At 33.3% G+C, this 21323-nt stretch overlaps 2 protein-coding genes across 3 annotated transcripts; one reads left to right on the top strand and one right to left on the bottom strand.

The window, feature by feature from the left end:
* The first annotated feature begins 9956 nt into the window (after positions 1-9956).
* On the top strand, positions 9957-11625 carry LOC107938293 (cullin-1). The gene is made up of 7 exons (XM_016871386.2): positions 9957-10147; positions 10237-10336; positions 10426-10611; positions 10697-10744; positions 10855-11058; positions 11142-11219; positions 11325-11625. Exons 1-7 carry the CDS (start codon positions 9984-9986, stop codon positions 11409-11411), a joined length of 867 nt encoding a protein of 288 aa, XP_016726875.1. The 5' UTR covers positions 9957-9983; the 3' UTR covers positions 11412-11625.
* A 121-nt stretch (positions 11626-11746) lies between these two features.
* On the bottom strand, positions 11747-20634 carry LOC107938286 (cysteine-tryptophan domain-containing zinc finger protein 7). 2 transcript variants are annotated; one of them, XM_041089792.1, is made up of 12 exons: positions 20351-20574; positions 19964-20227; positions 18812-18884; positions 18585-18712; positions 18094-18462; positions 16726-18014; positions 16103-16500; positions 14118-16009; positions 13851-14008; positions 13544-13704; positions 12908-13068; positions 11747-12204 (listed from the first exon to the last, which is right to left on the bottom strand). In XM_041089792.1, exons 2-12 carry the CDS (start codon positions 20054-20056, stop codon positions 11986-11988), a joined length of 4941 nt encoding a protein of 1646 aa, XP_040945726.1. In that variant the 5' UTR covers positions 20057-20227; positions 20351-20574; the 3' UTR covers positions 11747-11985. The 2 variants fall into 2 exon arrangements, with proteins under 2 accessions (XP_040945726.1, XP_040945735.1); XM_041089801.1 differs by having other exon boundaries at positions 19964-20634.
* Between the last annotated feature and the right edge of the window lie 689 nt (positions 20635-21323).

The raw sequence follows: 21323 nt of genomic DNA, 5'->3' as shown, positions 1-21323 counted from the left end.
ATCACCAAAAATTGTAAAAATCGAATAGGATGAATAAAATATGAAATTAAAGCTTATTGAGTCTAGTTTCTTATAGAAGAAATCATGTAAGCAATGAAATTGTAAATGTAATGACCCAAAATCCACGGGCACCGAAAAAGTGAGTTATAGGGCCTCCGTCTTAGTGAAATAAGTTCGAAAATAATTATTAAAAATATTTATGAGCCTAGTGGTGTGTCTAATTAGGATTTAATTAGGTGAAATTAGCTTAATTTAGAATAATTAGCAAAAAGAACTAAATTGAAAAAGGGGTAAAAGTTTAATTCTAAAGTAATAGAAAATAAAAAGGATCAAAATGGCAATTAAGCCATTTACATAAATTGAGGCGGCAAATGGAAGAAAAATCAAGATTTTTCTTGAATGTATGTATTATATATATTAAAATTATTATTATGGTTTTATAATTATTATGATTATTTAATTAATAATATATTATAAATAAATTAAATAGTAGATAATTGTATGGTAATAAAAATATACATGTGTAAAAATTACATTAGTACATTTGTAATTTAAGTACTTAATTACTTATAATTTAAGTAAAAAGATATTTGTTAATTAAATAATTAAATAATTAAAATTATGAGATTTTTGTTTGAGAAACAAATTAAATAACGACAATGGTAATAAAATTATTGGTACAAATGTAAAAATAAATATGTATCCAATTGTAATATTAGTATTTGTTATTAAAATAGATATTTATTAAATTAATTAAATATAAAATATAACATAAAAGAAATAAAACAAATGAAACGTAAAAGAAGTAAAAAAAAAAGGAAAGAAAGTTACAGAGAGCATTTGAAACAGGGGAAAGAAAAGAAGAAAAAGAAAGAAAAAGGGAAAATAGGGTTTTTGAAGCTTGGAGTTAATTTGGTAAGTCAATTAAGTCCTTTTTAGTTAATTTTGATGTTTTAGAAGCTTTAAAACAAGATTTTGATGAAATTAAGTTGATATTTCAAGAGTTCATATGTTTCTAAATATGGGTCATGTTGGACAAATTATGGAATTAGGGATTTAATTGAATGAATTCTAAGTTAGAATTGATTAAGGGATTAAATTGTAAACTAGGCTATAAGTTTTATGTTGTAGGGACTAAATTGAAAAAATTTCGAAATTAGGGAAATATGCAGGAAATTTTATAGTTAAATATAAGTTTAGACAAAATTTGAATAGAAAAAGAGAGTGAATTGGATTAAAAAAATAATTAAGTTTAGTTAGGATTAAATTGGGAATAAGGTAGGAATTGTTTAGAAATTTAATTATTTATTATAATTAATGCTGTAAATAATAATGTAAATTACTATTATTTTCGTAGCCAACAAAGAACCTGAAGCATCGGCATCAAAAGGAAAGGAGAAAGTCATCGAGGACTAAAACGGGAGAATTACGGTGTGTATTACTATAATTCGAATTTTAATTATTATTGATTGCTGAATTTTTAATTGTTATGTATGGTAAGTAAGACTTGAGGTAAGTATGTGAAATTGATATGAATATTGAGTGAAAATGAAAGTGATGCAAATTGAATTAAGTTGAATAGAATAAGTGAATTATGGAATATGTGATTATTTGAAAAGTGTATTGATTGAAAAATGAATGGTGATTTGAATTGTGAATTGAAAGTGATATAGAATTGAGAAAGTGAATTGAATACCCTATTAACTAGTCGGGCTGAGTCGGATATAGTTGGCATGCCATAGGATTAGAAGTGTTCAGGGATGCTTCGACCTCGAGTCAATGAGACACTGGGTGTCACTAAATTTCTTCGGTTAGATTCGATGAGGTACTGGGTACCAACTTTACTTCGGCTAGGCCGTTGAGACACTGGGTGTCAATTATTACTTCGAACTATCCGATGAGGCACTGGGTGCCATATTGGTGTGTTTGGTTGGATCCGTGTATCCGCCAAAGTCCAAGTTACGTTAATAGGGTGAAAAATTGACATGTGAATTTAAGGCATTGAAATATAATAAAAAAATTGAATTATGAATAGAAATTGGAATTGTGATAGAAAGAGAAAAGTATGAGCCAAATGTTCATAAGTGGTTTAAATTCAAGTTTGTGAAAAATACACTGATTGACGAATAATTAAATTGAATTGTTATTATGAAATGATGAAAATAAAAATAAAAATAAAGTATGAATTAGTATTTAAGAAATTAGTTGTTATGTATTTTAATATTTATATTTTTATTATTGATGATATATTTTGAATTATGGTAATACCACTGAGTATATCCATACCCAGCGTACAGTTGTTTCCGTGCGCAGGTTAGTAGAAGTCAAGTGTCCCGGCTCAGCATCCAGAACAATCCCGACTCCAACACAAATTTGGTGATGTATATTTTTCTTTTGGGTAAAGGTGGCATGTACATAGGTGTTGTTTAGTCACTTGACTATGTATATTACTTTGGGTAGCGAATGATGAATTATAAGATTTAGATGGTTAAATGAATGAAGTTTTTAATCAATTTAGAATGATGCTATGATAGTTATTAAGTTAAAAAAAATTATGTTAATGATATAAATATTAGTTATATGAATGTGAAACATTGGTGTTGGTTGTTTTGGTTTGAATTTGCAGGGGGTTTTAGGTAAAAATAAGCAGAAATGCTGCCAAAATTTTTTATAAAAAAAATTCCCGGAATACTCGAACGAGTCCCGTTCTACTTTTAATACGTGTTTGAACTTCGAGAGTCCAATATAGGGACTTAATTATTATATTATACTATGAAAGTTATATTAATTGTAAATTATTCGTAAGTTGTCTAATTGGGGTTAGGGGGTGTTACAGTAAATCATGAGATATAATAAATTTTGTGATACAAGGTCAGAATGATTTCGGGTTCCTCTTTTCTGACTTTGGAAAATCATAAAAAATTGGACAAAAATAATTATGGGCTTAAATTTATATTTTTAGAATATTTAATGAGTCTATTTTCAAGATAAATAAATGAGAACATCATTCGAATTCTGTACGAGGAGATAATTAATTTTTAGTGAAGAAGGGTCAGAACTGTCAGATAACAGAACATGGGTAACTTTAAAGAATAAACTGTACTTATTGGATAAACCAAAAATTCTGAAAATTTTATAGTAATAATATATATGAGTCTATTTTCAGGGAAAATTATCAGATCTTAATTTATAGTTCTATAACTCCAGATATAAATAATTTAGTGACTATGACACAGATGGACAACTTGAATATTCATAAAAGTAAATAATAAAAATTTTAGATAATGTTACTTACAAGTGTGTTATATACATCAAGGATGTGGAATGGATAGGAGGGGGAGGAAAATATATATGAATATTCAGCTAGTATGGTTAATTTGCATGTTTTAGGCTCAAGGACTAAATTGAATAAAAGTAAAACTTTAGGGGGCAATTTTTTAAAAATGTCAAAATGACCAAATTGAAGGGAATGAATTGTTTTATTATCTAAATTAATAAATTGAATGAAATTATTAATTTAATATCGGGTGAAAATTGGGAAAATGATAAATTATCAAAATGCCCCTAAATCTTAGTATTTCTACAATTTAGTCAGGTAGGTTCGTATAACTTGAATGAGCATATAAATATGTAAATTTAAATATTATATTGTATTTTATATGATGTTTGAATTGAATATATGAAATGTCTGGATGTTGAAATGAAAGAAATAATACATGTTCTGAAACTACTTTGAAAGGGATAAAATCTGTTTGAATATTGGGTTCCGGATGGATATAGGTGATTTTCCAAATGAAAGAGTTCCTGCATGTGTTGCAGAAATAGATAACCCGGACGGTTAATTTGAAAAAAGCCTTCTTGAGAATATAAAGTGGATAGGATTCGTTCCTGATTCACTATAATACCTCAAAGTGGATAGGATTTGTTCCTGATTCACTATGGTAATTTAAAGTGAATAGGATTTATTCCTGATTCACTTTGGTAAATTAAGGCGGATAGGATTTGACCTGAAAAGGTAATCCTGATTCGTTACAATTACATGATATATGATTCATTATGGTAACCTAAGGTGGATAGGATTTGAGCTGAAAAGGTAATCCTGATTCGCTACAGTTACATGATATATGATTCATTATGGTAACCTAAGGTGGATAGGATTGGACCTGAAAAGGTAATCCTGATTCACTACAGTTACATGAGATGTGACTCGAGAGAGTGCTTGATGATTAAACGTCCTAAGGGTTATTTCTGAATATGAATTGATGGAATATGGAAATGTACGCTTTGAGTGTACTGTTGAAAAATCCATCGGAACTCTAATGATTCAACGGATAGAATATTTGATATGATACGAGAATTATAATATAAAAAGGATGTTACATGAAACATGAAAATGAATGCTAAACGATATAAATTAACTGAAATTATTTTAAAAATTTCGGTAATGCCTCATATCCTATACCGATCTCGAGTACGGGTATGGGGTGTTACAGGGCGTGTGTCTTAACTGTGTGTGACACACGGCCATGCGCACGGGTGTATGGTTTGGCCGTGTGTTCCCTACATCTTAAAAATTTAGAAACAGAATGCTTCAAAATGTTCACACAGGCATAGACACGGGTGTATGTCTCAACAGTGTGTGACACATGGCCTAGCACACGGGCGTGTGTCTTGGCCGTGTGAATCCTGCTCCTAATTTTTGAAAATTAAATTGTCCACACGGCCTGGCATACGAGCGTGTGGCTGGCCGTGTGACCCAAATCAATAGCTACTCTAATTTGAACACGGATTGGGACACGACAGTGTGCCTCACATCGAATGCCCACACAGCCTGAGACACGAGTGTGTCACTTGGCCGTGTGAGCCACATGGCCTAGCCACACAGGCATGTATCCCCTGCACCTAATAAAAATTTTTGAAATTTCGCAAAAAATTCTCTAAGTTCCCAAATTAGCCCCGACTTGTTTCTAACTCATGAATTGGGCCTCGATGGTTCATTTAAGGGACAATATGATTGAATATGATTGGTTTTAGATATGAATAGTAAATGACATGAATTATCTGTATTTGTTCTGTAAACTCTATTAATGCTCAATAACCTTGTTCCAGCAACAAATATGGGTTAGGGGTGTTACATTTTTGGCATGTACATAGAGACTTAGACTACTATAACTATTTATAAGTGTTTGAATTTGTAAAATTAAGTGTTGTTTGTAACCTCTTTGAAAGGCTAAAACAAGTATTTGAATTATAAATTGGTTTGAACATGTTTATGACTTGGAACTATGTTTATATATGGTTTAGTAATGTTTTTAAATGCTTTGAAACCATGACATATGATTTGATTGTAATTAAGGATATTATTGAGTATTTTGAAGTGTTTTGGGATATTTAGTGAGTGACATCGCAACTATGAAATTACAACTATAGCACCCTCATAATCAATCTTATCGTCGAGCCAAGGTATAGGGATGTCACATTCGTTGTCAAAGTAATTAGGGGTGAGCAAAATTTGGTTCGACTCAAAAAAATCAAAAAAAATTAGATTTTCGAATTATTCGAATCAATTAATCGAGTTAATTGGTTCAAATCGAATTTTTTTGGAATTTTAAGTTCGAATCAAGTTGAATTTTTGAATTCAAATAACTCGAATAATTTAAATAAACCACATAGCAAACCCTTTTACTTCCTTTCACCCAACTCCCAAAAAAAAACCTTTTACTTTCCCTTAAAAATTTTACTTCCCCCGAACCCTCAAAAACTTTTTTTCAAAATTATGTCTGCTATTTATATTATTAAATTAAATTTCAAATTTTGTACTATTTATATTATTGAATTAAATTTCAAATTTTGTATTATTTATATTATTAAATTGTTTAATCATGCTGAATCTTTATAAATTTTTGTTAAAATTGAATTATCGATGATCCCATAAAATATTTATGTTAAAATTTTCTATTGGTATCAATTTCAAATTTTATCTTTAAAATAATTTTTATTAAAAAATTATATTTTTTACATTTAATATATTTTTTTAATTTTAAAATACATAGTGACAAGAATCAGAAGTTAATTGAAACAACTAAGCAAGCAAAGAAGTTAACCTATATATAAAATATTAATAACTTAATTATGAGAGGATGAAAGTTAATAACAAATTTGATTACGGTGGGTGGTAGTGGCTACAAGGACCCAAAGTCATTTTTTAATTTAACTCAAACAAATATATTCGATTCGATTCGAATTCCATCTCACTCGAATTAATTTGAGAAATTTTCAAATTGAATTAGGATGATCAAATAAGATTCGTCAACTCGATTAACTCAAAATTTTTTCATTCAATTCGATCGAACGCTCACCCCTAAAAGCAACTACAATCACTCCAATTTGGTCATAAAATTTTAAAGCTTTGTTTTAACATAATTGAACTTCTTTGGAGTTATTCAAGTCATTTCTATGCTTTCCCTAAGGTTTGGTTACAATCGGAGGCCAATTGGAGCTTATTCAAATCAAAATAGGTAAACAGGGTCAATGTCGCGACATTGGCTTCGGATGTCGTGACATTGGAGACAGGAATTTGGATGTCATGACATTAGCTTTGGATGTAGCGACGTCATTAGAGACAGAGTACTTTACTTCATGTCTAGTGTCGCGACATTAGAGACAAATTACTTGGAACATGTTTGAATCATCTAAAACCAAGTTTAAACAATCATAAAACCATTCCATATCACTACTAAAACATTTTCAAATGTGATTCCTCATCAAAACATCATATAATTCCACTTAAAAACTTAATTAAACAACTCCAAATTTACAAAATTTGCATGGAGAGTCAAATACTATCAAATGTCTCCATGAAAGTTCACCCAAAACATTGATACCATGACCCTATGTACATATCATGAACTATTTTCAAAATTTTAGATTCATACTCCTTTCAAGCCTTGATTTGTGATGAGATAAGTTGGAGGTCAACCTTCTCTCTAGAGCTCTAAAACAAATCCTCACCTACGCGTTTAAAAGGAAACGCGTTAAGCTCACGAGAGCTTAGTAACAATATCAAGAATTAAACTTTGCAATTCAAAACAAACATTGCTTTTATATTATATATATATATATAATTCTTATTAATCAAACCATCATACATGAATTTGTTTCTATACTAGCCATACTAAGGTGACAATTTAACAAGTTATAAGCTACTTACCAACTTTTTTTTTGAATTCATTTACCTTGTAAATCTATTGCCCAATTGTAGACTTAATAGAACATATAGGATATGTGAAAATGTTGATAATTTGCATCGAAGTGTCATTATCATGTGGATGTCAATTTTGCACCGAAGTGCCTCTAACACTTGCATAGTGCCGCTTTCACTTGCACTGTAGTGCCACTATCACTTGCAAGCATAGAAATTTTCCTAGTGGCATGCCATTTGTATCCTACTAGTTCTTATTTTGTCTAAATGGGCATTTGAATTATACCATTCTATTACATTTTGTCAACGATAAAAACAATTCAAACTTTACTATTTTTATAATTTAATCCTTATCTAAATGGAATCAACTATCATTAAATTTCACTTGGCATCTATTTCATCAACATTTAAAATTTCACTTATAAACTTCATATCAATATTTATAACACCTATCTAACTTTTACACTATTTTCAATTTAGTCCTTCTCTCTAATTTCACTACACATACACTTTTCAATTCATTATAAGAATACAATTCATCTTTCAAATAATTTCCATAATTGAAATCATCATTCTCACACATAAATAAATCCCATGAAAATTTTAAAATAATTTATCAATTTTTCATTTAAGGTTTACTTTATATAAAGTAAAATTCTTGATATATTTACAACAAAATGCTTGGAATGAACCCTTCCTTTTTCCTTCACTCATTTGTTATTTCTTTGCCCTTGTCACCAACTTGATATTCACGTCTCTTCTCCTTCTCTTCATTTACACAACAGATATATGATATTCAATATCAAAACAAAAATCACATACTATTTCCATACATTTGATGAGATAAACATGAAGTCCTATAAGAAAGCCTTATCATTCTTATCTTAACCTTTCTCAGAATCCCTAAATTTTCTTCACTTTTATTTCTCCTCCAAAATGAATATTAGCTAGCTTTACAAGAAAATGAGCTTATTATGGAGTTGTTCTATTGATTTCACTTAAAATCTATGGTGGAAATTTGAAAGTTAAAGCTTAAGGGAGGTGAATATCGTAGGAGGGACTAAATTAAAAGAAAATGAAAATGAAATAAAAAGGGAGATGAGAGAGAAGTGGGAAAGAAGGGAAAAAACTACAAAAGTTAAAGACTTTTCTTTCTGCTACGTCTTTCCATATCAAAAAAATTTCTATCATCATTTTGTATTATTAAATTTATTAACAATATTTAATAAAAAATCAAATCATCATCATGACCAACAAATGGTGTTTATTCACTCTCATTCTCATCCACTTCTTTTGTACTTCCATGGTCAAAATTCTTTTCAAGTCTTTCCTCTTTTCCCATGTATCAAATTCAATCATTTCTTATTTCTAAGTTTTTTACATTATAGCCCAATATTTTTCACACTTTTACAATTTAGTCTATACCTTAAAATAATTTCCCCTTAATTCAAAAGCCTTTGTAATTTCTTATAATATTCAACTATCTTCTCCACTAATTTTAAATTTTTTACTTTTTTCTACTTTGAAAATTTTTAACACGTGCCAACACGAATTGACATTGTTCTCATTTCAGGGGATGTTAGGGATGTTACAGCAACGTCGCAACTTCGCATTCCCATCGTTGTGACCATATTAACTCAGTCAGTCACATTGCAGCATCATAAGTTCCTCGTCACGACATCGTGCCCCTATAGCAACCTTGCATTTTTTTCAAGTTTTAACCTTTCGAGGCCGTTTTGGGTTCTGATCACCTTCGATTAACTCAAAAGAAATTTTAAATATTTTAAATTGTTTTTAAAGCTTTCAATTGTCTAAAACATATTTCAATTATTTTTACAAAAATATTTTAAACCCTAAATCCTCAAATAAAATAAAGATTTCTTACACGTTCATGCTTTGGTGGCATCTCCCATTAGTACCATTCGTCGGGACGAATGAGAGGTGTTACACAATGCAAGTTCAAAGGTTAAAAAAGATAAAAAAAATTAAATAGAAGGCTAAAATAATATTTTTTATAAAGATGAAGGGCTAAATAAGTCATTATGCCAAAAATATATTATAAGTAAAGAAAAACACAACAACAACGACGACAGAACTTTTAGCCTTACAGTACCTATTTTATTTCTAGACACGTAGATATACCAATATAATATTAGCTAAACTACACTCAAGGTTATTAAATTATTAATAAGTTTACATTTTAATCATTCGACTTCAAAAAGTTAGAAATGGCCATTGAACTATTCAAAAATTTTCATTTAAGTCATTGAAAGTTTTTGTTTAAGTCAAAAGGTTTTTTTATTAAAAAAATTTTGGCTAACAAATTTTAATTAGATGATCGGTACAATGGATGAGTACCCATTAACGAGTAAAAGAACATATTTTATATTCAAGTCGATTTGATAGTCAGTGTCAAAGATTAAAAAAAAATATTTAGATTTTAATTCATAAATTTGTGACGTTCAAAACTGTTGAATAAAAAAATTGAACTGTAAAAGAAAATGGGAATGAGAGCTTTTGCTTGCAGTAGCGATTTTAACAGCTCCTTGATTTAAATGAAAACTCTTGAATAGTTTAATGGCTTTTTTATAACTCTTTAAAGTTAAGTGGCCAAAGCGTAAATTTAATTATGTTAGGTGGGTTTACCCTATAATATTCCAATGTTTTTAGCAGCCACATTTGAAAAGAAAAAAAATCAAACTCTTGTGAGTCAATGCTATATATATATATATATATAAAGCTGTTTTTAAAGACTAATCTCAGTTTGGTTCCATTAAAAACCATGGCGGGTACCGAAGATCATCATCAACAGTGCTTCATGGAGGTTGAACAAGGATGGGCTGTGCTTCAACATGGAATTAACAAATTGATTAACATCATAGAAGGCAATGATGATGATAAAAAAATCCATCGTTTTTCATCTGAAGAGTACATGCGTATGTACTCGTATCCTTTTTCTCTAATTTAAGTTTTGTTTTTCATTGAAATTCGAACCAAATCTCTAAAGAGATGGGTTTTCCTTACCTAATGGCTAGAATTGTATTTAAATTGTGTGAGCCAAACCGGAGAGGCGGAAACTCTGAGGTATTATATGATAAGTACCACAATTTTCTCAAACACTACATCACTAGCAAGGTAAAATGGATTTTGTCATTAATCTGCACCCGAAGGCAACTTTTACATTTGTGGGTTGTATTTATATATATTTGTTATATTATTACCAGGTTTTGCCATCATTGCAAGGGAAAAAAGATGAAGCTTTGGTGAAAGAAATAGAGCAAAGATGGTCAAATGACAAAGTTATGACCAGATGGCTTACTAGATTCTTTCACTTTTTGGATAGATACTTTGTTCCTTGGAGGAAGCTTCCTCCCCTAGAACAATCTACTCTTTTAGCTTTCTACAATTTGGTTAGTCCTAAATTCTTTTATATAGATAGATTCTTAATGCCAAATCAACAAAGTCCGATACATATATTTTGTTGTTTTTGTGAAGGTATTTGGAGAATTCAATCATGAAATCAAAGATGCTGTATTGTCCCTGGTATGATCTGCATTTCGTCTGTTTTAGATTTCATGTTTTCGTTCATATCACGTTTATCATGGCGGGTTTCGAGACTGATCTTTCCTTAATGTTGTTCTTTGAATCAAGAGATTAATCGAGAGCGTGAAGGTGAAGGTATCGATCAAGCTTTGATAAGGAACATTGTGGGTATCTATGTAGATGTTGGGCAAGGCTCTATGAAATACTATGAACGAGACTTTGAAGATGACATGTTTAAAGCTACTGCTTCATTTTATTCCACCAAGGCACCTATCTGGTTAAAAACTGAATCTTACAAGGATTGCATGCTTAAGGTACGGATTTAAATTATGGTCACGGACATATATAAAACTCCCTGTTTGATCAACCTCTTTGGTTTTTGATGATGAAAATTTAGATTGAATGTTGCTTGAAACATGAAAGAGACACAGTTTGTTGTTATCTGCAGAGCACAAGCCATAAGAAGTTACTCGAGGTTTGTCTCTAGTTTGACAGTACCTGTCCTGTGTCGGACACATGGCACTCATGTAATACAGGCCCGTCACTGACTTTTTTATTTTCCTTTTTGAAATGACTACAGATTGTTGAATATGAATCGATGTCTGTTCATGAAAGAGAATTGAAAGAGAAGAAACAGACTGATGAATCTGATCCATGCATTGGATGATGAGAAGAAACACGATACATGGAAATGCAGATGTTTCTATATGATTGAAACTTGCACCTCAAGCAACAATAAATATAGATAAGAACCTTCCAATAGAAATTTTGAAATAAATTGTAAACAGAACAGAGAACTGTTATTGGGATATCAGTGTTCCAACCTCTTCAAAATGGTTGCCTAATGATTTCAAAACTCTATATATACTTTGTTTTCCTCAGGCCCCAAAGCAATGGAGCGAAAAAAATATAGTACTATATGGAACTAATATCTTACATGGAACTCTGAATCTCTTGCTGAACAAGCTAGATTTTTTACCCTCTTTGCCAACGCAGAAAAACTTTAAAATGTGAGCATGCCTGTGCTCTTATCAATGAGAAGAAAGTGAACATCAAAAATATACATTACAAAATTTGCAAATCAATCTCACTTTATACACATGTACACTGAGGCAATAGGCTATTGGGCCACTCACATCTTTGCTCGTTCCCGAATGCAGGTCTAAGCCATCCACCTTTCTTCTCCAATGCATGTTGGGGGGTTATAAACTGAAAAAACACGAATATATATACAAGGTAGCTTAATCTCTGGTACTGCCTAAATCAGAACGACTTATGGCCTGCATTGCCTGCTCAACCAAACATGCAAGTTCATCCACATCCTGGAAGCTGAAATCAATCACCTTTCTAACTGAAGTAATACACTCGATATTTTGTGCTGCTTCCAGGGATGAAGTAGCAGCCATGAAACATGTTAGAGATTTTCTTGAAGCCTCCATTGCAGAACCTACATCCTGTGCCTGCAGAAAATTAACGTATTAATACATTTACCTACTTGAACCACCTAATCAGCTAACATAGACATTGAAAGACAGGAAATTCTTACCAAGCACTATTTACAATAACAATCATCGTGCAGACTTAGGATATTATTCTTTTTTTATCTTTCAAACTTCAGGACAGGCAAATTCTCAAAAATTTCCTTTGTTCTATATCGCAAGCACTATTTAAGGAGCAAAACACCTGACACTAAATCTACAAACAAGCCTGCCCAGGCTGTTAACACCCAATCTATTGGACAGTGAAAAAAAAAAAACAAGTGAACAAACTTCCTATGAAAATAATATAGCAGGGGCATCAAATAATCCTTCAAACAATCAAAAGTTTAGTTCTCCTACCAGCAAGTTAAGAAAGACCAATACTACAAAAAAAACCCTAGTCAGAAATGCAACCCTGTACTGCATGGCCAGTGCTACCCTCTAGGTACACTCATTAGTCATTATCCTTTTCGACACAATCTTATTTCCACCAAATTCACAAATATCCATCTCCAACCACCTCATAACTACTTTACAAGCTCATATAATTGGTCTTCAACTACCAAGGAACATTCAAGGAGAAAAGAATATTTTATAGGCATAATCGATGCTTAATAAAACATAGAAAATAATAATAAAGCGAGAGGGGGGGGGAGATTGGCGCTTTCAGACAGAATTAACTTACGAAGTCAAGCAGCCGACCAAAACTTGGACGGTTTCTAGCAACAAGGGCATGGGTTCCAGCAACATATGAAGCATTACCCTTGGCTAATGAAGCCTTATCCACAATTGCTTGGTTATTTAAGTTATTATCAACATCTGATATGGAAGATGATGGAGATTCACCTGAAAGAAGCCATTTGAAAATATGTGAGGTAGCTAATCTCAGAGCATTGCAACATGGGACTACTAATTAATATGGAAGAAACAATTTTGTGCAACTGAAGTTGCATCTCAACCGAAAGAAGAGGCATCTATTTACAGTGAATACTTTATGTTAAGACTCCTTAAAGCATGATATGCAAGTACAATAGGGGCACGAGCCCCATGAGGGCTCACATTGAGAGGGAAAACTAAATATGAAATATTTACATGGCTTCAAATGGAACCTAAATGACCACATGCACTGCCGACTGCCTCAAATAAATAAATCACAGTCACAGAGCTCCTGCACCATAGACAACACCACTTATATTGCACACAATTCACATTTAAAAATGAAACATCACAAAATAGAAGACTAACACCATCTAGAGGGATTTGCAATAAATCATGGAGAGAGAAAAAAGACTAAGCATATATCCATCACACGGCTTGTTACCTTGGGGAACCATCTGTACAGTTCCTTGCAACTCTTTCAGGTCTCTGCTGCTAGCAGAATGTTTGCAGTAAACAATCCTCATGTATGCTACCTCTACACATTTATAGGACAAAGCAGCAGTAGCCATTTCTTGGCGTCTTTCATATTCTTTGGCACACATTCTGTGAACTTGACAATTTTAGCATAGAGAAAGATACAGGTATATATAAACACTCCTAATATAAATATAAACCAAAAAAAAAAAAGAAGAAATATACTGAAGTTCAAGAAACACTCGTTTCCCGTCACTTATGAAACATTCACTTACTCGCAAAGTTTAGTGGCAGTGCCATACACTTGCAAATGGTTCATGTCCCCATGTCTACCACTCTCACTATTGCTAGCCTCTAAAAGGGCAGCGACACCAAGAAACTTAAGAGCAGCTTGGAAGTAAATCTCATTGCTTTCAAAAACAAAACCAGAACTCTGAAAGAGGACAGTGAAATGGCAGTAACAGTTAGAATGGCAAAATAATTTCTGTTAGAACTTTTATGAAAGCGGCATATCAATGTAAGAACAAAATCTGAAAGGAAACCTTAAGACGATCGGCATAATTTCTAAGTCCTTGAGCATCATTCAGGGCATCAGTTACTGTCAGGCTGGAGGACTTTACTCTCACAGGACTGCAAGCATTGAGGTTTCTGACCACATGCAAATCAGGCATCTGCTGTCCCAAATCATGGGCAGACCCATTCTTGCTGCCAGCAGCTTTTCCAGGCTGTTTCAAAGCCTTTGACACATTGACACTGGAAGAGGCATTAACTGGAACCCCATCATAGACAGCTCCCTGTTGTGCTTCTGGTACTGTTCGATGACCTTTTCTTTCTTGACAACTTTCAGTTTCAAAAAGCAAGGATGATTTTGACATTCCACTTTTTACCTCTGCTTGCATTACTTTAGTTTGCCCACTAAAATCCTGGGTCACATTTTGCTCAGGGGCAACATTCCCCTTTGTGCAGCATGGAGCAGCAGATTTTACATCAAATTTATCATGTTTTATATTCAGCTGGGTCCCTATTCTACTATCACTTGATGGTTGTCCTGAAGGATTCTTCTTTCCATAAGATCTCTTCTCATCCTCGCTAAATTTATGCAAATTGCGTTTGCAATCAACAAATGTTTCTTGAAGATATGCATGACTCTTGACAACATCTGATTGATAATTCATGCTCTTTCTGGAACACAAATCCTCCTGTTCCTCTGTTGGATTAGAACCCTTCATTTTATCTACAGCAGAACTTCTTTTACTGTCTTTTGTCTGTGAATTAGAAACGTCGTCAGATTTCTGAGAAAATAATGCATTGCCACCCCACTCCTTGTTCAGTCTATCCTCACTATGGGAATGGTCTACAGTATGCTGCACAGTTTCTGCAGAATGAGAATCACCATTGAGCAAATGGCTATTCCCCAACCTAGAAGAAGGTTTATTTCTAATGCTGATTTTGCCAATAGAATCTCTATCCCGATAATCCAAGGTAGAAGATTTATGGGATCTAGAATTAAAATCACCCGACACTTTCTCTTTCATTTCTGTACCAGATTGAGCAAGCTCAAAAGTGCCTTCCCCGTTCCAACATCTTCTAAGATTGCCACATGAAGGAATGCCACTATTTGCAGCATCCTTCCCTGAACCACTTGTTGCAGGCTTTTCTGGATATGAAGTCCTCATTGGAGATGAAGAAACTGATTCAACTGGCGAACCCCTTGCTTCTTCAAAGTTTGCTCTGGTTTTACGAGAACCGGAAACCTTTGAAGAGCTAGAAGTTGCTGCTACCAAAATTTGTCCAGTTCCAGAATCCCTTCTAGATGAATCATGGCCATCCAAAACTTTAGATGAGGACTTCTTCTTGTGCTTACTCGATTGTTGGACCCTATCAATACTTCTGACTTCTTCAATGCCACCAATTGAATGATCCATACTTTTCCTGTTTGACACACTGTCTCCATCATTTCTATTGGGCTGCTTCCCCTCAATCTTTGAAAACCGTAACTTTTTTTCATTCCTAAATCCACTCTCACTACTTTCTTCCTTCATACATAACTCATTCCCATTTTGACTGTCCTGCCAGTCCAATTTCCTTTTCTTCACAGGAGCCCTTTTATCGCATATTCTCATGTCTAATGACCCAGCATCTGATGAAGCCTGAGTTTGATCCACAAGTTTCTTCAAAGAAGCTACTGTTTTTTCTTTAATATCATGCTTTACATCTCCAGAATTAGAGCACCCATTGGAATTCTGAACGCTTCTTCCATTTGCTTGAGTTGGCAAGGTAGTGCTTGAATTAAGGCCCAGCGTTCTGTTGTCTAAGTTAGTACTCTGATGTTTTTCGGCCGTGGATGTTACTTCTGTTCTGCTTTTCTTTGAACCTTCATATTCATACAGACCAGACTCCTTCTTGTTTTTCATTTTTGCTTTCTTGGTCTCACCTACAATCAAACAATGGCAATATGAATTAACAATAAATTCAATATAGAAGTCCAACTGCTAGTAAAACTTATTCTGTAATATCAAATAAATACCTCCAACTAGAAGCCTTTCCTTCTCTTCAAAGGCAGATTTCTTCATGACAAATGATTCAACAGGGGCCTGAGCCATGTCATTTATGCTCCTACGTTTCAAAGATTCCTGCTGCTTGTATTTTTTTTTAGAGGTTGACATCTGATTCAGGCCACTGCTACCTGATTTCTGCACTTCCTTGAGGCCATGATTCTTATTTCCTTTAATAGATAAAGCCTGAGAATTGAAACTTGAGTTGTTCTGATCAAGATGCTGATGGTGAGCTGAAGAAACTAGTGACATAGTTCCATTTGCATGATTTTGTGGGTTATTTTCATTTTCAGCTGCTGGAAGCTGGTATAATGCATTGAGAGCTTTCGTTGTCTCCTCCTCACTAATGTCACACCGGTTCATTCTTGGTCTACACAATGATGTCAGAAACAGAAATCAGCAAAAGCAAAATATAAATCCATGTTCACACACAGACAATGCATCTATACATGTACCTATAATTGACCAGGTTTTTCTAATCATTGCAAGCACCATGTGCACACAATAACATAAACACGCACATAGCATGCACTCAAACAAAAGAGACCGACATATTCAAAGAAAACTTTATTAGATGCTTATCTAAGGAACTTACAGCCAATCAAGCATGCTACACAACCACTTCTCAGGAAGTTGTTCTGGTCTAGTATCGAAAGGCAAGAGTCGCCACTTGTGACAACGATCACACTGAACCCAATTTTCTTCTATCAACACAGGAGCAGTTGCAGCTGGTGCAGCCGTCTGAGAGGCAAGTGTCTTATCATTGAGGTGAGGAACCACACCTGGAACATCCACTCCCAACAGCTGGTTATTAACTGTTCTACCACTGAATATTACCTTTGACTTATCCAAATAGCCATTCTGCTCCGTCTCAAAATCCATTGGACCATAACCTTTTGGCCTATTCTGAAAATGCCTCATTGTTGGCTCCATTCGATCACTCTTCTGTTCAGAATTTGTTTCCAGTGAATCTCTATGATTATCTTGGACCTTCTTCATATCCTTCTGCAACTTCAACTTCTGAATTTTATCTTTACCTGAAGGAAAACCTTGACAAGAACTAACTGTATCTTTAAGTGTTGCACCCACATCAAGTCTCAAGCTTTCCTTCATTGAATCAGCAACTTCTCCATTATTTTTGCTACCTTTTGACCTCTTTCCCTCAACCAATGTCTTTTCCTTCTTGGAGGGAATATTTATTTTATTTTGTACACGAAATGTAGCTATCTGACCAACCTTTGTTTTTGAATCTTCCTTGCTCCCAACATTGTCTCCTAGGTCGACTGAAGCATTCTTATCGAAATTCACTACACTCTGTTCCCAACCGTTTCCCTCTAAACTACTCCGCTTATCCCGCTTCTTTTTCTTGCCACTCATTCTGCTCCTTCCAGATATTGACTCCAAAGAATCTTCCTTTGCAGAGTCAGAGGACAACAATCTACCTTTCGATGCATTCAGATTAGCTTCAGCAGCAACATCACAGACCCTGGCGGTGACTTCCTTAGCAATATTCACTGAATTAGATAGAGCTGTGGGTTTCAAGTCATTGGGCAATGACTCCCCTCCTGCAATCTCATTTTCAGGCTTCTTTTTTATGAGCAATGTCTTTCCACTTTCAACAGTCCTGCGATTTACATTATTTGATTCCACCAGCTCTTCACTTTTTCCGATTAAAAATTTTGTCTTCTTCTCATTTAATTGTTTTTTATTACCCATAATGGACTTATCTATTAACACAGAAGGATGTTCTTGACATGCCTTAAGCAATGAGATAGATTTATTCTCTCTATAAGGCCTTTCCTTTTCCTTTCTTAAAAAGCATAGCAGGCTGTCATGAAGTGGAGATATGAGCACACCACCAGGGACATGATTGGAAGTCATAACCTGTTTAAAGGCACAAAATATCAATCCATCCTTCTTTAGTTCATATGCAGACCTGAAAACAACCAAGAGAAACCTCTACCTGAAGAATTCTAGTGGGTGATTCACTAGTGGTTTCTTGAGATATCATCAATGTTCCTCCACTTTCATCAGGACTGTTCCCCAATGATGACGAAGGAGAAAAATCAAGCCCAAGACCACTATAGATTGCAGCAATTTTTTGTGCTTTTTTATCAGACCCCATTTTAATACGAAACTTCAATGTCTTCTGGTCACTTGGAATCCCTGCTCTGTTAAAACTCTCATCCTTCAAGATAGACTTCTCAGCAACTTGAGCAGAAGTCAAACGTGAATCATGTCTAGCTGCAATATTGCCACTTGGGCAGGAGGTATTTCCTGGTCTCCCGGTTGAGGGTGCATTTGGTGGGGCTTTCAAATTCTGAGATGCACCCTGTATGTTAACACAATCCACAGCACTCAAGTAAACTAGAATTTTATTAAGTTGTCAAAGCAACAGCTATGGACATCTTCCGAAGAAATGACCAAACTATAGCAAGAATATCGTCCATATACCTCCATAGACATATTATTGGTTGACCCTGATATGCTTGAGTTTCTCTGCGGTGTCTTTGGACGTGACAATCTTGGAGGCGAACGTTCATAGGTAGGTAAAAATGAGCCATACCCCCCAAATTTTGCCCCTGAAAAAGGTAATTTAAGCTCAAATCATCATCTTCAATGAAAATCATTAAGCTTGTAATATAACCTAACATTTTCTAAAACTGCAAACAACCACTTACCCAAATTTTCTGCTGAAACTCCACCTTCAAAAACTTTTTGAAAATGGCCCAAAACGTTTTTAATCTTCTCATCCTTCAAGACATAATATCCCATATTAGTAATGGAATAACATAGAGAATTTTGAAAGTTTGTGTAAATTAAAATTGATATATGGACCAGATTGAAGTACATCTACAACAGGCACAACAAGCCAACTGTTATAAGCATCTAGAAGTTTATTCTTTTCAGGAGCTTAACAATAAAATATGAACCAATTATAGTTTAACATTTCAAATACAAATTAGATTAAATAAATTAAGAAATACAGTTAATCACATTTCATTGAGCATTCAACCAACAGTATCAACATAAATTTTCCAAATGTTGAGGAAGTTTCAGAGATCATCCAGGCAAGGAACTTAGCATCATGCAGCAAATTTTTGCCAGGAGACAAAACAAGTACTTTACGAAAATCAGCCTATTATTTACTTTCTTTTCCATGCCTCGGCTTTCTAAAATAATATGTCAATAAATTACTAGTAAGAAAGTAACCTGACTTCAACTTTTAACAAAATGGAAATGATTTGACAATGGTGTATCTTGTTTAGCATTATCAATATCATCACATTGCATAACTATCTATAAACTGCACAAAGGCATTAAACAGCCTTTTAAAACATTTTCTAACATTCCTGGTGACGAGAAACTAACCTAGCTAAACCAAGTATTTGGAAATAGAAGTATGTCAAAATAACACTTTTGTGTTCTAAAGGTGCGAAGTCATGAAAATTCTCATCGCTCATCAACAGTTGATATCATCACTCTCATCATTTCTCAACCAAAAAATGTATTAGTGAATCAATGGGCATATACTACATACAAACTCAACTTCAAGACTCATAGAACTCCAATGCACATAGAGAGTCACAACTTATTCTGATAAGCAAATTGCCATTATGCTTAATCAAAACCAAAATTAAGCTTAATTTCAGATTAACCATTCCTTGCAACAAAGCTTAATACAATTGCATTGCCTACAAAGTATCATAAATGCTTAATCAAATGGCATTAGCTGAAGCTTAATACAATTCCAAGTTTCAGAAAAAGAGAACAGGTATTAAAATAATTGGATTTTTCTCAAAGAAAAGAACTAGCAAAAATTAGACCCTTACAATGTAAGAGAAGGCGGTATCAGGGTTAATATTGTCGCCTTCATCTTCATGAAACCAAGCTTCTCCTTCTTCAAGATCAGAATTTTCATCCATCTCCAAACCCACCGTCCCCAAAAACCCTAACCCTAAACTCGCAAAAACCTTAACCCCTCACCCTCCAAATTCCCCACCTTTCCAAAAATCAACCATCACCGAAATTTAACCTTTTGTTTTTAAAAGAACAAAAAAAAAACAGAAAGGAAATCTCCCAATATCGACGGAACCCTATCAAATTAAAAGACAAAAAAAATTACACAAACAATCCCTTTTTAATCAATCAATTAAACAAAATTTGTTAATTAATATTTCTTTTCTTTTTTTTGTTGCTTTATTTTTTATTAAACTCACGATCAGAGAGATATTGATGATCAGACGATCGAGATTGAAGTGATCGACGAGTGCCGCCGACAGGATTGACTCGTTCCGCGTCGCGGTGTCGAGTTTGTTTTACGGTCCCTGTCTCCAGAAATTTGTTAAACACTTTTTTTCTTCTTCTTGAAAAGAAAAAAAAACCTTAAAAATAAAATATGAAAAAAAACGGCAGACACAAAGTCGCAACAAAGAGCTGTGATTTTCGTGGGTCAGATTTTTTGGTTTTTTTTAATTATTTTATATATATTTAATTGGGCTTCGCTTTTGATTTTCTTTTTTCACATGTAAATAATTCCTTTGATGGCGCGTGGGGAGCAGGAGCGTGGGTGGGTGGGAAACTTGGGACAATTAATGAATAGATAAAAACGGTGTCGTTTATACACTTTTTTGTTTTCACTTGGGGTTATGTACAGAAAAGTTCAATGATTGTAACTATTTCACATTTTGTGGAGCAGCTGCAGGAGGGAATCTTTTTATCTTCCACGTTAAGGCAACTCTTTGTCTTTGGTTTTTTTTTTTGGTAAATTTTTTTAAGTAACATACTAATATAGGATTAATTGTTAAGTTCAGATACTAATACAGAAATAACTGGTAAGTTTAAGGCTTAATCAAAAAAATTTCAAACCCCAATATAAAAATATTTGCTTAGTTCAAGCCCCAACAGATGAACAATTATTAAGTTCAAAGTCCAACTTAAATTAAAAAAAAAGTTCAAGCTCAAATGTAAAAAAAATTACGAAGTTCAAGCCTCAAATAGTGATTTAACCTTTTTTTAAGCATTTAGTTCACAAAATATAATATTATTTGTGATAATAGAATTATCGAAATTTAAAATTATTTAGTATATTAGTGAATATGCTATATTATCATTGTAGATACTTGTTTGGGATTACTAATTGTTCAATCAATAGTAGTTTTGGGAAATATAATTCCTTACATAAGCACCTTT

Source organism: Gossypium hirsutum, chromosome A02 (assembly GCF_007990345.1).
Source record: "Gossypium hirsutum isolate 1008001.06 chromosome A02, Gossypium_hirsutum_v2.1, whole genome shotgun sequence".
In the NCBI taxonomy this organism is placed as follows: Eukaryota; Viridiplantae; Streptophyta; class Magnoliopsida; order Malvales; family Malvaceae; genus Gossypium; species Gossypium hirsutum.
This window is presented reverse-complemented; position numbering and strand designations above follow the sequence as displayed.

Coding starts and splice junctions, on each gene's coding strand:
- LOC107938286 (XM_041089801.1), bottom strand. CDS start 20,056: ATGGATGAAAATTCTGATCTTGAAGAAGGAGAAGCTTGGTTTCATGAA. Junction 18,885..19,963: donor ATACCGCCTTCTCTTACATT/GTAAGGGTCTAA, acceptor TATGTCTTGAAG/GATGAGAAGATTAAAAACGT. Junction 18,713..18,811: donor AGTTTCAGCAGAAAATTTGG/GTAAGTGGTTGT, acceptor TACCTTTTTCAG/GGGCAAAATTTGGGGGGTAT.
- LOC107938293 (XM_016871386.2), top strand. CDS start 9,984: ATGGCGGGTACCGAAGATCATCATCAACAGTGCTTCATGGAGGTTGAA. Junction 10,337..10,425: donor AACACTACATCACTAGCAAG/GTAAAATGGATT, acceptor TATTATTACCAG/GTTTTGCCATCATTGCAAGG. Junction 10,745..10,854: donor AAGATGCTGTATTGTCCCTG/GTATGATCTGCA, acceptor TTGAATCAAGAG/ATTAATCGAGAGCGTGAAGG.